This window comes from Pelobates fuscus, chromosome 5 (genome assembly GCF_036172605.1).
Source record: "Pelobates fuscus isolate aPelFus1 chromosome 5, aPelFus1.pri, whole genome shotgun sequence".
In the NCBI taxonomy this organism is placed as follows: Eukaryota; Metazoa; Chordata; class Amphibia; order Anura; family Pelobatidae; genus Pelobates; species Pelobates fuscus.
In genome coordinates this window covers 226,736,761-226,751,216 of record NC_086321.1, presented here as the reverse complement: position 1 = coordinate 226,751,216, position 14,456 = coordinate 226,736,761, and the positions used below count along the sequence as shown (strand labels likewise).

The window sequence follows — 14,456 nt, the reverse complement described above, 5'->3', positions numbered from 1 at the left end:
TATTCTCTCCTCCTTAAAACATTTAACCCTTTAATCTCTAATTCCTGAATATTGCACTCTGAACTCCTATAAAGTGGAGGAGTTACCTTCTGCTGCTCCCTATATATTCATCTAAATCCAATACAGCTATCTGCTCCCACCCTTATGCATATTTAAAGCTGTTTAAATGGAGACTGTTAGCCTGGGTGAAAACAAACACTTGTTTGCAACATATTGATACTAGTAGCTATCCTCTCAATACTAATACCTCATACAGTGTATCGGTTTAGTTATATAAGCTACTTTTCATTTGGCTATCTCTACAATAGCTACCTATAAGATATATGGGGCTATCATAGGTTTTGGTTTTCCCTTTTTTAAGCCTCTAGCACAGTTTTTTGCACTCATTTATTTTTGTTTCACGCTTTGTGTTTAGTCTAACATATACAATAAAGATATCGATTTTTAAACACTTTGAACTTTCTAAATTGAGTTTTTACTCAATATGTGGGTAAAACCTTATGTGGTTGCTTGAGACACGATTTCTGTGTGATTTTGCACCCGGATTCCTATTCTCAACATATCCATTCAAGGTATTCTTCTTTTTTCCTCACATTAAGATTTGTGTCTTTTTTTTAACTATGCCTTATGAAATTGTGGCTATCATTTGTCCAAAACAAAATCAAAGTTGAAAGTAAATGGTTCAGCAATGTAATTAATCTAGGTCAAGTGGATAAAGAAATTCACACTTACTCTGAGCCACTGTTTGTCTGTGAGAGCATCACTGTAATCCACATCTCTGCGGTGACGTGACCCTCTTCCAAATATCTTTTCTTCCTCTTCTTCACAAGTGAGACGCTCAACTTCAGCATCATCTTTAATGATCCATGAAGGCAGGTCATCCTCCTCCATCAAACGAGGCTTGCGGTTAGGATTGCGGGCATCCTCTCTGCGCCGATCTAAGTCCATACGCTATGAATTGAAGAGCAACCAGAGTGAGTCCATGTTTATTAAAGGCACACTGCACTCTTTAAATTTTTCAAGGAGAAAGTGTAATAGTCTAAGCAGAGTGTGGCAGAATGAGATCTGAACGGCATGCATATTTTCTATGAGGGCAAATTTAGATTAAGACTGCTCCTTACAGACATTTTCTAGACCTGGTAAGAAAGTATCATTTAAATAAGCCCCTGCATTCCATTTGTATGTTTACATTTAATGCCAATAGCACTGTGCTAGTTCTCACTTGGGAAAAGTGGGCTTCCATCTGCAAGCTGTATTCAAAAGATCAATGCAAAGATTTGACCATACCAGTCAAAACCACCACAATTTGTTCACAGAAGCTGTAGTGAATGTAGCTTTTTAAAATCTCAGCTGTTTGAGAGATTTTGTCCATAACTTTAACAAAGTAAAAAAACACTCCCAAGAAGGACGGTCATTTCAGAAGTCAGAGGTAACTTAAGGGGTTAGACAGTGGAAAATGGTTTAACCCTTTGAGTTAAGTGTGCCTTCGGGGCATCCTGGTACCATAATAACTTAATTTAGATGAAGTTGTTTTGGTGCTTGGAGTGTCCCTCTAAGTGTGCAGCCCAGAATATCTGAAATTTACTCAGCATCTGATGTCCCTATGCAACTGTTATTTATTACATGTATACGTTTAAATGTACAAATGTAGACAAATCACAGGTTCTTCACTAACATGAACCTGTCATCCACTACTACTACCACTACTTGACACTACTTTTAACTTTGGGTATCATGCTAATTCACAGCTTGACATTTTACCTTAAAATCAAGTTTGTACGAAAGTAGATGGTGTTTAAGCTCCCATGCATAGTTACTGTGGTATGTAGAAGTGCAGGGTGGTATGTGTGTGTCCAAGCAGTTTTGAGTTTATTCTATGAATTCAGGTTGACATATTTATGTACTTTAGGTATTTCTATGAATGCAATGATTCTAAAAGTTTTTCTTTTTGTCTCACCCTTGCCAGCCACTTCCTCTAACTTCACTGTCTCATCGTTTTAGTGGTTTTACCCTTCCCCCTCAACCCATCTCATTCCAGTCTTTACTGTGGCTTCATTACTGAAAATTACTGAAATTTCAGTAGTTGTTGCTCTAAGTGAAATAGTGGAAATATGATATAACAGATTTCTTGCACAAAACCATCACTTATGTTAACTCTAGTGATGAGGCTGGGCAGAAGGCATCCAATTCTACATCATTATCTTGGCAAGGATTATAACAGGTTACAATAATAAAGGTCCCATTCACTACTAGGGTAATCCAAATGAATTTCTCAGCACTGTACAATCATGATCAAGCCATTCACTGTCATTGGATCTCAGTACATAAAAACTCTGTTAGATTACTGGAGATCAGGAAGACAGAGTGGTGGGTGGCTGGGGGGAGGGGAGTTTAACACAACCATCTCCGTTGAAATATATAAAAGCTATTTCTTCAACTAAGTTCACAATTATCAAAAAAAGGCGGTCAATAGCTTACCATAAAAAGTTCGAATTCCTCCTCATGTCGAGCAATCATCTGATTCAGGGTTTCATCATCAGGAACTTCATCTTCTTCCTGTAAATATAAAATGGAGAGAGAAGAGTGGTGTTTAAAGAGCTGTAACATGAAAACTACACTAAAAAAGCATTATGGGGGATAATTCCACACGTTCCAAGTTACATAATCTGCATGACGGCATTAATTGTATTTTTCATGACTGATATTAGGACTTCTTTTATTTTTTTTACACCAAGAAATGGGCACTCCCTCAATAGTTTTGTTTTTCATGGGCCATTTCTAAATATATCGTTTGCATTAATGCAAGTAGGTTAAAGACTGTTACAGTCACTATGCATCCACTTATGAAATGTCTGATAAGGGAATAAAGTAGAAAGCATGGCACTGATAGCATACTCTTAAGGCCAGACAAATCATTAATATTCTAATAGGATAGAGTTAAGACATCTGTTTTGTGTCTGAACAGCACATTTCCCTAGGGAAAGTTAGCGTGATCCATAGAACAGTACAAGGAATACCAAACTATGCATTCCAAGTGAAAACAGTAATGTTTTCAATATAAATCCTCTCTCCATTTCAACCAAAATCTTCAAATCCCTCCCAAAAAACAAACACAGTCAAATAAGTGAATGGGTAAGCATGCAATGGAGAAGGCTTTGCTGAATGCCAACAGACACAAAATCTCCGATCAGATTTCTGCATTTAAATACAGTTACTGTGTGTATCACTTTAAATACAAAAATGAATAAACAGATTCCAACCTCAGCGTTTATGATCATTATTTTGTTCTATGATCAATACAAATATAGGTGTATACACATAGGGCAACTGTTCCAAACACTAGAAGTGGTCATAGGCACACAGAAAAGAAGCCGTGTCATCTCAATGATTATAGAAATCATAATATCTATACAATCTCTGTATACGGCTTTCCTAAATTTAGGTTCAGATATAGGATCAATGGCCATGGTGTTTTAGCTTGCTTGAAAGCAAAAGCTTACTAATAGGTCACATTCTCACCTACATTTCTGATTATTTCAGAAATTAAAATTAGAGTAACAGCAATGCCATAACTTTAGAAAAATTGTTGCAGCTATAAGCTAACCACCCTCATTGACAGAGATCACTAATGCTCCCTATTGGCCTGCACAAGTACTTGTATAGTATTTAACATTGCAGAAGTCACTAGCTACGGTAATAGGTTCCTTGACAGGTTACAGTAAAGGACCTTGGTGTCACAGCCATGCATGATCTATGCACAAAACCACAAAACTATGACTGTCACTCTCAACACTGAGAGAAGTTATGGTGGTGCTCCTGCTATTAGCTTATGCAGCAGCTCTATTCATCCTATTAGCTTATGCAGCAGCTATTCATCCAATGTAATTAATGGAACTACTACCAAGTGCTCAAACACATCTCCAATATAACCACCCTCCACACACAAGTCATGGTATTGTGGGATCTGCTCGGCAGCTTTTTAATATAAGGGGCACATCAGGATTGGCTGAGACACTTCTTAGTTTGCTACAAGAAAATGAAAACTTGCAATAGTTGCAAATGTAGGAACTTCATAATTAATTATGTTTTCATTTTAATTTGATTTGTCTTTGTGTAGTTTTTAATATATTTAGGGGTCTCTTTAACATACACAAATAAGTCAAGATGTCTTTAGAATTAAAATTTTAAAATTAATGGAAGCAACAAGTGAACTATGTTTATCAAGTGAATGGGTGTCAGCTAACACTTTTCTATTCCATTTATTTGCACATAGAAACACTCACATAATGCATTTAAGAGAGTAAGTGGTTAAACATTTCCTGTAGTTGTCTAACATTTAAAATATAGAAAGAAGCAATAGAAATAATGCATCTACCATCATGCAATACATTTTAGTTTAACATTTGCACAATGCTCTATCAAAAGCAGATTTCTCCCTGCTTTACTTATGTCTTTAGTGCTCCAATTTTTAAATAAAAACCCAAATAAAATAGTTTACTAAGCATCTAGTGTTGTTCTATTAATAAAGGAATCAAGGTCCTATCAAATTAGTTTAAAACACACACAGCAGATGGAAGAAAGGATCAGTTAGCAGCACCCCAAGACATACAACCATTTCTAAATCCTGTCTGTAATTAATTTTTTATTCACTGTGCAAAAGAGCTGTAAAAATAGAGGACGTATCTAAAAGTGGTTTTATTAAATGCACAGAAGATCAAATGCTGTTCAAAGTAATGAAACAAGGATGGTTAGGCCTTAGAAGCCAGGAATTGCTTCATGTGATGTATTTTAAGTGGAAACTCATAGATGCATCATTCACTGACTTGCTAAACTCAAATAATGAATTGCAATTATTTTTCACCCCATGGGAGCTGTGATTTAATTACAATTAAGTAAATCAACAGTGTAAGTCAGGTATGGTAATTCTCATTTAGAAAAAATTAATAAAAACACAAAAGCATTTACCCTACATCAGGCAACATTTAAAACTATAAAACATACTAACATGATTTGGCAAAAAAGTAAACAGAGCAAAACTTAAAGTGTGTGTCAAAGAACTAGCTCAGTGGTTCCCAAACGTTTTAGGTTCTAGGTGCACTTAATATTTCAATATTTTTCCAAGGCTCCGGCTGGTCATAACAAAGTTCTACGTTTTATATCTGTAAAGCGCTGCAGCATATATTCACTATTTAGTATATAATGTATACTGTTGGTGCTTAATTGAAAGAGTGCTTGTATATAATTTTAGTGTTTTAACCCCTTCCCGCCGTTACGACGTTCTATGCCGTCACGCATTTAGTGGGCTTTAAAGCTGTTGCGATGGCATAGAACGGCGTAACGGCTTTAAGCCCTGGAGCGCCCAGGATACTTACCTTCCCGGCGCTCCGCTTCGGGAGGACTGCCTCACAGCCCCCCCACGGCAAATCAGGCCCCCGGGGGCCATGTGATCGCTCTCAAAGAGCGATCACATGGCCCCCTATAGCTGGCTGTGGATCTGCCAGCAGGGGGACTGTCTAAAATATTAGACAGTCCCCCTGCTGGTAGGTAGTGTAAAAAAAAAAAAAAAACTAAACATGTTATAAAATAAATATTTTTATATATATATATATATATATATATATAAAATATATGTATATTTATTATATATATAATATATATGTATATTATATATATTTAACGTCATACATAGTGTATTTTAATACTAATATAAGTACATATATTAGTATTAAAATACACTTAGAATGACGTTACATTTATATAATATACATATATTATATATATAATAGATATATACACATATATTATATATATATATATAAATACGTATAATTACAATAATAAATAAAATAATAAAATTAATAAATAAAATATTGAAACAAAATTTAATATAAATTATATATCCATATGTAATTTCATTCTAACTGTATTTTGTTATTAATATATATATATATATATATATATATATTGGTAACAAAATACACTTAGAATGACATTCTATATACCGTATATACTCGAGTATAAGCCGACCCGAATATAAGCCGAGGCCCCTAATTTTACCCCAAAAAACTGGGAAAACTTATTGACTCGAGTATAAGACTAGGGTGGAAAATGCAGCAGCTACTGGTAAATTTCTAAATAAAATTAGATCCTAAAAAAATTATATTAATTTAATATTTATTTACAGTGTGTGTATATAATGAATGCAGTGTGTGTGTGTATGAATGCAGTGTGTATATGAATGCAGTGTGTATATGAATGCAGTGTGTATATGAATGCAGTGTGTATATAATGAATGGAGTGCAGTGCGTGTATATGAGTGCAGTGCGTGTATATGAGTGCAGTGCGTGTATATGAGTGCAGTGTGTATATGAGTGCAGTGTGTATATGAGTGCAGTGCAGTGTGTGTATATGAGTGCAGTGTGTATGTATGAATGCAGTGTGTATGTATGCAGTGTGTGTATGAATGCAGTGTGTGTATGAATGCTTGTGTGTGTATGAATGCAGTGTGTGTATGAATGCAGTGTGTGTATGAATGCAGTGTGTGTATGAATGCAGTGTGTGTATGAATGCAGTGTGTGTATGAATGCAGTGTGTGTATGAATGCAGTGTGTGTATGAATGCAGTGTGTATATAATGAGTGCAGTGTTTATGTATGAGTGCAGTGTTTATGTATGAGTGCAGTGTGTATGTATGAATGCAGTGTGTATGTATGAATGCAGTGTGTATGTATGAATGCAGTGTGTATGTATGAATGCAGTGTGTATGTATGAATGCAGTGTGTATATAATGAATGGAGTGCAGTGTGTATATGAGTGCAGTGTGTATGCAGTGTGTATATAATGAATGCAGTGCAGTGTGTGTATGAGTGCAGTGTGAATGCAGTGTGTGTATGTATGAATGCAGTGTGTATGCAGTGTGTGTATATAATGAATGCAGTGCAGTGTGTGTATGAGTGCAGTGTGTATGTATGAATGCAGTGTGTATGCAGTGTGTGTATGAATGCAGTGTGTGTATATAATGAATGCAGTGCAGTGTGTGTATGAGTGTGTGTGTGAGTGTGTGTGAGTGCAGAGCATTGGTGGGGGTGAGCATTTTATTAATTATTATTATTATTTAATTATTATTGTAATATATATTTTTCTTAATGTTATTATTATTTTTATTATTATTATTATTTTTATTTATTTTTTCGTCCCCCCTCCCTGCTTGTTAGCTGGCCAGGGAGGGGGCTCTCACTCCCTGGTGGTCCAGTGGATGGGCTGTAGGAGGGGGGCTGTCAGGAAGCTGTAACTTACCTTCACCGCAGCTCCTGTCAGCTCCCTTCTCTCTCCTCCGTCCGTGCAGCTCCCAGGTCAGCTTCCTCTGCAACTCTCGCGGCCGCGCGGAGCGTTGCCACGCTAACCCGTGGCAACGCTCTGACCCCGCGGCTACGCTCTGACCCCGCGGCTCTCGCGAGAGTTGCAGAGGAAGCTGACCTGGGAGCTGCACGGACGGAGGAGAGAGAAGGGAGCTGACAGGAGCTGCGGTGAAGGTAAGTTACAGCTTCCTGACAGCCCCCGGTCCTTGTCTGTATTATGGCAATGAAAATTGCCATAATACAGACAACTGACTCGAGTATAAGACGAGTGAGTGTTTTTCAGCACAAAAAATGTGCTGAAAAACTCGTCTTATACTCGAGTATATACGGTATATATATCTATCTATATATAAAATGCAAATAACCGCAAATATATATATATATAGATAAATACATATAATTACATAAAAGATTACATTAGTATACACGTAAAATTTAAATACCTATAAATGCATATATGTTAAAATTCTACGTGTATATTTAAGTAATCTTTTAACATAATTAGGTGATTTGATTACTTAAAAATTGATTGACATACCTGACAACACAGGGAGAAAGTGCAGAGAATTTAATTTGCATGCGCTATATTTGACCCTGTAACTCTCCAAGACAACATAAAACCTGTACATGGGGGGGTACTGTTTTACTCGGGAGAGTTCGCTGAACTCACATATTAGTGTTTCAAATTGGTAAATTGTATTACAACGATGATATTTTAAGTAAAAGTGACGTTTTTTGCATTTTTTACAAACGAACTGCACTTTTATGGACTATATTATTGTTGTAATATGTTTTACTGTTTTAAAACACTAATATTTGTGTTTAGTGAAGTCTCCCGAGAATAACAGTACCCCCCATGTACAGGTTTCATGGTGTTTTGGAAAGTTAGAGAGTCACTTATAAGACTTGCATTTCATTTTTTTGACATTGAAATTTGCCAGATTGGTTATGTTGCCTTTGAGAGCGTATGGTAGCCCAGGAATGAGAATTACCCTCATGATGGCATACCATTTGCAAAAGTAGACAACCCAAGGTATTGCAAGTGGGGTATGTCCAGTCTTTCTTAGTAGCCACTTAGTCACAAGCATTTAGCTGCATTCACAGCTAAAATGTGAGACCGAAATACAAATTTAAAAAAAAAAAATCTTATTTTCTCACATTTTTTTTTAATTTTATTCATAATGAATTATGTTCCATATATGAATACCGTATTTATTTGAGTATAACGCGCACACGTGTATAACGCGCACCCCTAATTTTCGATTAAAAATCGGTATAAAATTTTATACCGATTTTTAATCTAAAATTAGGGTGCTTGTTATACTCGAATAAACATGCTCCGATAATACCGACCGCCGGGCTCATTACAAGCCCGGCGGTCCTGGGGGGGCGGGCAGCAAGCGTTTACTCACCTCCGTGCAGCTCCTCCAGCTTCCCAGTGTAAATCTCGCAAGACCCGCGGCCAGCTCTGACGGCCGCGGGTCTCGCGAGATATACACTGGGAAGCTGGAGGAGCTGCACAGAGGTGAGTAAAGGCTTGCTGCCCACCCCCCCCAGGACCGCCGGGCTTGTAATGAGCCCGGCGGTCCTGGGAGGTATAATCGGAGCGCCCACGCGAATATTTATTCGAGTATAACGCGCACCCCTAATTTTAAATAAAAAAATCGGTACAAAATTTTGCGCGTTATACTCGAATAAATACGGTAGTTAATGATAAATTAAAGCCCTGTTTCTCCTGAACAAAATGATATATAAGAAGTGTGGGTGCATATAATATGAAAGAGGGGAACTACGGGTGAACAGACATATAGCGCAAATTCCAGTGTTTAGGTTTTGTTTTGATCAGAACGTGCACTATTGACTCCGTCCTGAAGGGGTTAATGCAGGGGTATGTTTACATGTAATGTTTGAGTTTGATTGCAGGGGGGTGTTTGGATGTAATGTTCATTTTTTAAATGTGGATGTACATTTGTGTTTGAGTGAAGGGCTGTGTTTGAATATAATTTTGGAGTTTGACTGCAGTGGTGTGTTTGCATGTAATATTTGAATGATACATAAACACAAATTCATGTAGACACCGACACATACACACAGACAGATACATACACTAAAACATGCACACACCTTACCACACACCTTACCACACACACCTTACCACACACACGCACACAAACACACACACCCTGACACATGCACACACAGAGTCACACACTGACAAACACACACAGATGCACATTAAAACGCATTGAGACATGTAACCGTAAGGCTGGTTTAGAGATGGTATAGAGCAGTGATGGTGAACCTTTTTGAGCCCGAGTGCCCAAACAGCAATACATGCCAACTTTTTTTTTCCTTAAATTGCGTGTGTGTGTGTGTGGGGGGGGGGGGGGGGGGGTGCATGTGTGTGTGTGTGTGTGGGGGGGGGGGTGCTGTGTGTGTGTTTGTGTGCGTGTGTTTGGGGGGGTGCTGTGTGTGTGTGTTTGGGGGGGGTGCTGTGTGTGTGTGTTTGGGGGGTGCTGTGTGTGTGTGTTTGGGGGGGTGCTGTGTGTGTGTGTTTGGGGGGGTGCTGTGTGTGTGTTTGGGGGGGTGCTGTGTGTGTGTTTGGGGGGGTGCTGTGTGTGTGTTTGGGGGGGTGCTGTGTGTGTGTTTGGGGGGGTGCTGTGTGTGTGTTTGGGGGGGTGCTGTGTGTGTGTTTGGGGGGGGTGCTGTGTGTGTGTTTGGGGGGGTGCTGTGTGTGTGTGTGTGAGGGGTGCTCTGTGTGTGTGTGTGTGAGACGGGTGCTGTGCGTGGGGTAGGGGTGCTGTATGTGTGTGTGAGAGGGGTGCTGTGGGGGGTAGGGGTACTGCTGGGGGGTAGGGGTACTGCTGGGGGTGGTAGGGGTACTGTTGTGGGGGAGTAGGAGTACTGCTGGGGTGGTAGGGGTACTTCTGGGGGGGGGGGTAGGGTGCTGCTGGGGGGGTGGGGTGGTGCTGCTGGGGGGGTGGGGTAGTGCTGGGGAGATAGGGTACTTCTGGGGGGGGGGGGGTAGGGGTGCTGTGTGTCACAGCCATCCCTGGTGGTCCGGTGGTGGTACCGTCATCCCTGGTGGTCAGGTGGTGGCAGGCAGTGCTTCCGTGTCGGGAGGCAGGGGGAGGGATCTGTGAAGCAGCTCCCCTGTCCTCCCGCGCGATGCTGTGTGGAGCGTTGCCATGGTAACGCCCGGCAACGCTCCACACAGCATCGCGCGGGAGGACAGGGGATCAGCATCACAGATCCCTCCCCCTGCCTCCCGACACGGAAGCAGAGTAGGCGCCTGCCGTTTCGGGCAGGCAGGTGCCTACTCTGCAGTGATGGCGGACCTGTGGCCGCGTGCCCACAGAGAGGGCACGGCGTGCCACAGGTTCGCCATCACTGGTATAGAGTGTGTGTGTGTGTGTGTGTGTGTGTGTGTGTGTGTGTGTGTGGGGGGAATAGGCTTGTTTTGGGTTAATGTTATCTACTAAAAATGTAATTAGATCTTAGGCATATAAGGCATTTGAAAATCAGGACTGATATGTGAATCTATTTTGAGTTATTTTTCTTTAGTTGTACTAGGCGTGTAAAAATTATTATAAGCAAAAAAATGTTTAAAATGTTCTTTTTACCCCCATTTTTAACATTTGATTTACACTTAAAGGGACACTATAGTCACCAGAACAACTATAGCTCATTGTATTTGTTCTGGTGAGTATAATAGCTCCCTTCAGGCTTTTTGCAGTAAACGCTATCTTTTCAGAGAAAATGCAGTGTTTACATTACAGCCTACGGATAACTCCACTGGCCACTCCTCAGGTGGCTACTAGAGGTGCTTCCTGAGGCAGTGTAGCACAGTGTGCAGTACTGCCATTCAATGTTTCCACCCACTGCAGGGAGACACTGAACTTTCCTCATAGAGATGCATTGCTTCAATTCATCATTATGAGGATATGCTGATTGGCTAGGGATGTGTTTAACTTGTGCTGGCTCTGTCCCTGACCTTCCTCCTTGACAGTCTCAGCCAATCTTATGGGGAAACACTGTGATTGGCTCAGACAACCACTTCTGATGACATCAGCAGATAGCAGGCAGATCAGGGCAGAAGCTGCAGACTTTAGTACAAGCAAGATTTTACTATGTTTAGGGAGGCAAGGGGGCCAGATTGTGATTTTAACACTATAGGTTCAGGAAAACAAGTTTGCGTTCTTGACCCTATAGCATTCCTTTAATGTTGGGTCACGTATACATATTCGATATTAAAAGTAAGCTCTTTCTATCCTTCCAAAAGACTATATACTGTTTATTATATATGGGGACAAACAGTAGTGGATCTCAAAGTAAAAAGGTTAAAGAAGAACCCTTATATTGTGGTGGAACAATCACACAGAGCAAATTCTAGGGTTTTCTTTGGTTTAGAAATTGTACAATTGCCTCAGTCCTTAAGGGGTAAAATTAGGAAAATTTGTGAAAGCAAAATGTACCTTTCTGCGTTAAGTACTGTGATATTATAATATGTAGAGAACAATAGATCAAAATAAACTAAAGTCTAAATTTAAAGTTAAGGAGATCTTCAATAGAAGGATCATTGTGAAATATTCCTTTAAGAAGCATTTACTTAATACTTCACATATCACATAACAGTAGAGGAAAATACTGCCAGAACAGTGTTTATACAGACACAGCAGAGTGTGGTACAATGCATATAGATACAATCGGACTTTGTGTCCCTGTCATGCAGAAATTACCATATGATATTACATATACTTAAATCCCATCATACAAGTTAAGTTTTTAATAATCTCATAAACCAAACAAAAACAGAAGAACATTAATTAGTTGTAATACTTTCTACCTAATCCACAAACAGAATGAACCAATATGAAGTTGTTAAACTGTACTTTGGCCATACGCTCCAAACCCATTTTCCATTCCACATCATTCGAGATTGAGTTCCACTCTAACCCCACGTAGCCTGCAGACCTGAACTTCGATAATAAACAGTCTACAATGTACAGTGTAACAGGCTGCTTTGCCTCTCACGGTCTCCATATAGAGCTGAGACTGATATTGTTAAAGTGGAAGTGAAAGTTCTGCATTAGCAATATGGCAAATGAGGGGTTGGGCCACAGTGCCTGGAGGACACTCAGCTTGTGTCAAGCTACTCAAAATTATTTGACAGAGCTGGAGGATGGAGCAATGAGCATGGTGGCACCGTAAATTGTACAAGGGCTGTTGTGGTAATTAGACTGTCCATTCAACTCCATTATTGTGTAAATAAACTAGGCTTTCTTTCTCTATCTGCCATAAAAAGATCAAAATAAATGTTTTTGTTAAAACATTACAGGGACACACTACAAGCACCAATACTAGTACAATATGCTGTAGTTGTTATGTTGTAGTAGTATTGGTTTAAGGAGTCAAAGTATGTGTTATTGTTTTGAATTTTTAACCACTCTCTGACTATCTGCCTCTATTAGAACCGGAAGAGCAGTCTTCCTCAGCCAAGCCTGATGATGCAGGGCTTAGCTCACTAGCTGAAAGCTAGTCAGCCTATGCGCCTTATGCTATCAGCCAATGAGCTGGCCCTCAAAAACTTTGAGCAGGAATTTTTTTCTCTACATTATGAAAAATGCTCTTCAGTAAGAATGCAAACCATTAACAAAATTTTACTACTTACGTGGAAAGGGGTGGGTGTATAAAAAGGGGCTCCTGGCACTAAAAACGGCTGCACACTGCAGTGGTTATCGTGTTTGAAGTGTTCCTTTAACCCCTTAAGGACACATGACGTGTGAGACACGTCATGATTCCCTTTTATTCCAGAAGTTTGGTCCTTAAGGGGTTAAAGCAGCACTGTGACTTTGCCGTTTTTTGTTTTGTTTTAAATTTGTTTTTTCAATGAATCCACAGTAAGACAAAACTTCAGACACCATGGACCATCAAAAATGAAAACAGAATGGTGGCGTCTGGATATTGAGATCCAGCGCAAGGAAGAAAAGATAAATATAAATAAAGGTAAGTCTGGAATGTAATCATTAAGTTACAAGGGGCATAAGGAAAGGAAAACCAGAAGAAGAAAAAAAGGGACAGTGCAACTTTGAATAATTTGATAATTATGCATGCCAAAGAAATTTACACAATACCTTCCAGTTCACAAAAAACAAAAAAGGACAGAATCTGGCGATCGTATCTTTTTGCTTATAAATGGGTTTGTGAATGGTTAGCTTAGTGTGTCAAGGTTCCAAAGCAACAAATTACCATCACATTTACATATTAACCAGTCCATATTATCTTGAATATTCTGTAATACTACTAAAGATGCATTGCATTCTGTATATTAGAAATCACCCAACATTTGTTAGCACAGTCACTGTAAAAGAGTAACAGGGAAAAGAATACTACCACAAATAAAATTGTACGTAAAAAATAAATAAATAAAATACACAAGCAAAAATAAAGGAATAAGCACTAGGTGCTGTTATTTTGGCCCATTTGGCAAAGTAACGTGTGATGCCGGCTTCTGCCAATGCCCAACATTATGGAATACACAAAAGAAAAAGAACAAATAATATGTATGGATGAAAAGCATTACATGCAAAATAGACCAAACACTGTAACAGACTATTAAAACCACTAACCTGGCTTGAACCTTCTTGGGAATTATCTCCTGACACATCATCTTTCTTTTGGCTCTAGGTCAATCAGTACAACACTAAATTAGACACGAGTAAATATTGAATCACCATTTAACAACCTCAAATATTACGTGCACTATTCAATACATTCACTCACACCATCTGGGTAAAATATCAGTATTTCCAGAGCCATTATATTTACCACCGTGAAATTTAGTTCACAGTTTAAATTACACTGATACTTTTAGGCTTTAAAAAGACCTAACAAAAATCATAAAATTGCTTCTACATTGCTGATTAGATTTGCTGAGGTCTTATGGACCCCTCCTTTATATGTCAGGAGTGTGCTGAATTCCATTAAACCTTATGGAGTTTGGAAACGTCAGGTGTTCTAGCTGAAAGCAAACCATAAAAAGGTTATGAGAGCACCCACAGGCCATCTTCCATTAACAGTGAACAGATTTTTATCTAAA

At 39.0% G+C, this 14,456-nt stretch overlaps 1 protein-coding gene across 4 annotated transcripts in view; it reads right to left on the bottom strand.

The window, feature by feature from the left end:
* SMARCA2 (SWI/SNF related, matrix associated, actin dependent regulator of chromatin, subfamily a, member 2) overlaps positions 1-14,456 on the bottom strand; it is a 209,013-nt gene that overhangs the window by 33,778 nt on the left and 160,779 nt on the right. For 3 of the 4 annotated variants that reach the window (XM_063455081.1, XM_063455080.1, XM_063455082.1), the window contains 3 exons: positions 13,987-14,040; positions 2,479-2,556; positions 733-951 (listed from right to left, as the gene is read on the bottom strand). In XM_063455081.1, coding sequence (XP_063311151.1) covers positions 733-951; positions 2,479-2,556; positions 13,987-14,040 — 351 coding nt within the window. The remainder of the gene's footprint in view (positions 1-732; positions 952-2,478; positions 2,557-13,986; positions 14,041-14,456) is intronic. The other variant, XM_063455083.1, reaches the window with a different exon arrangement.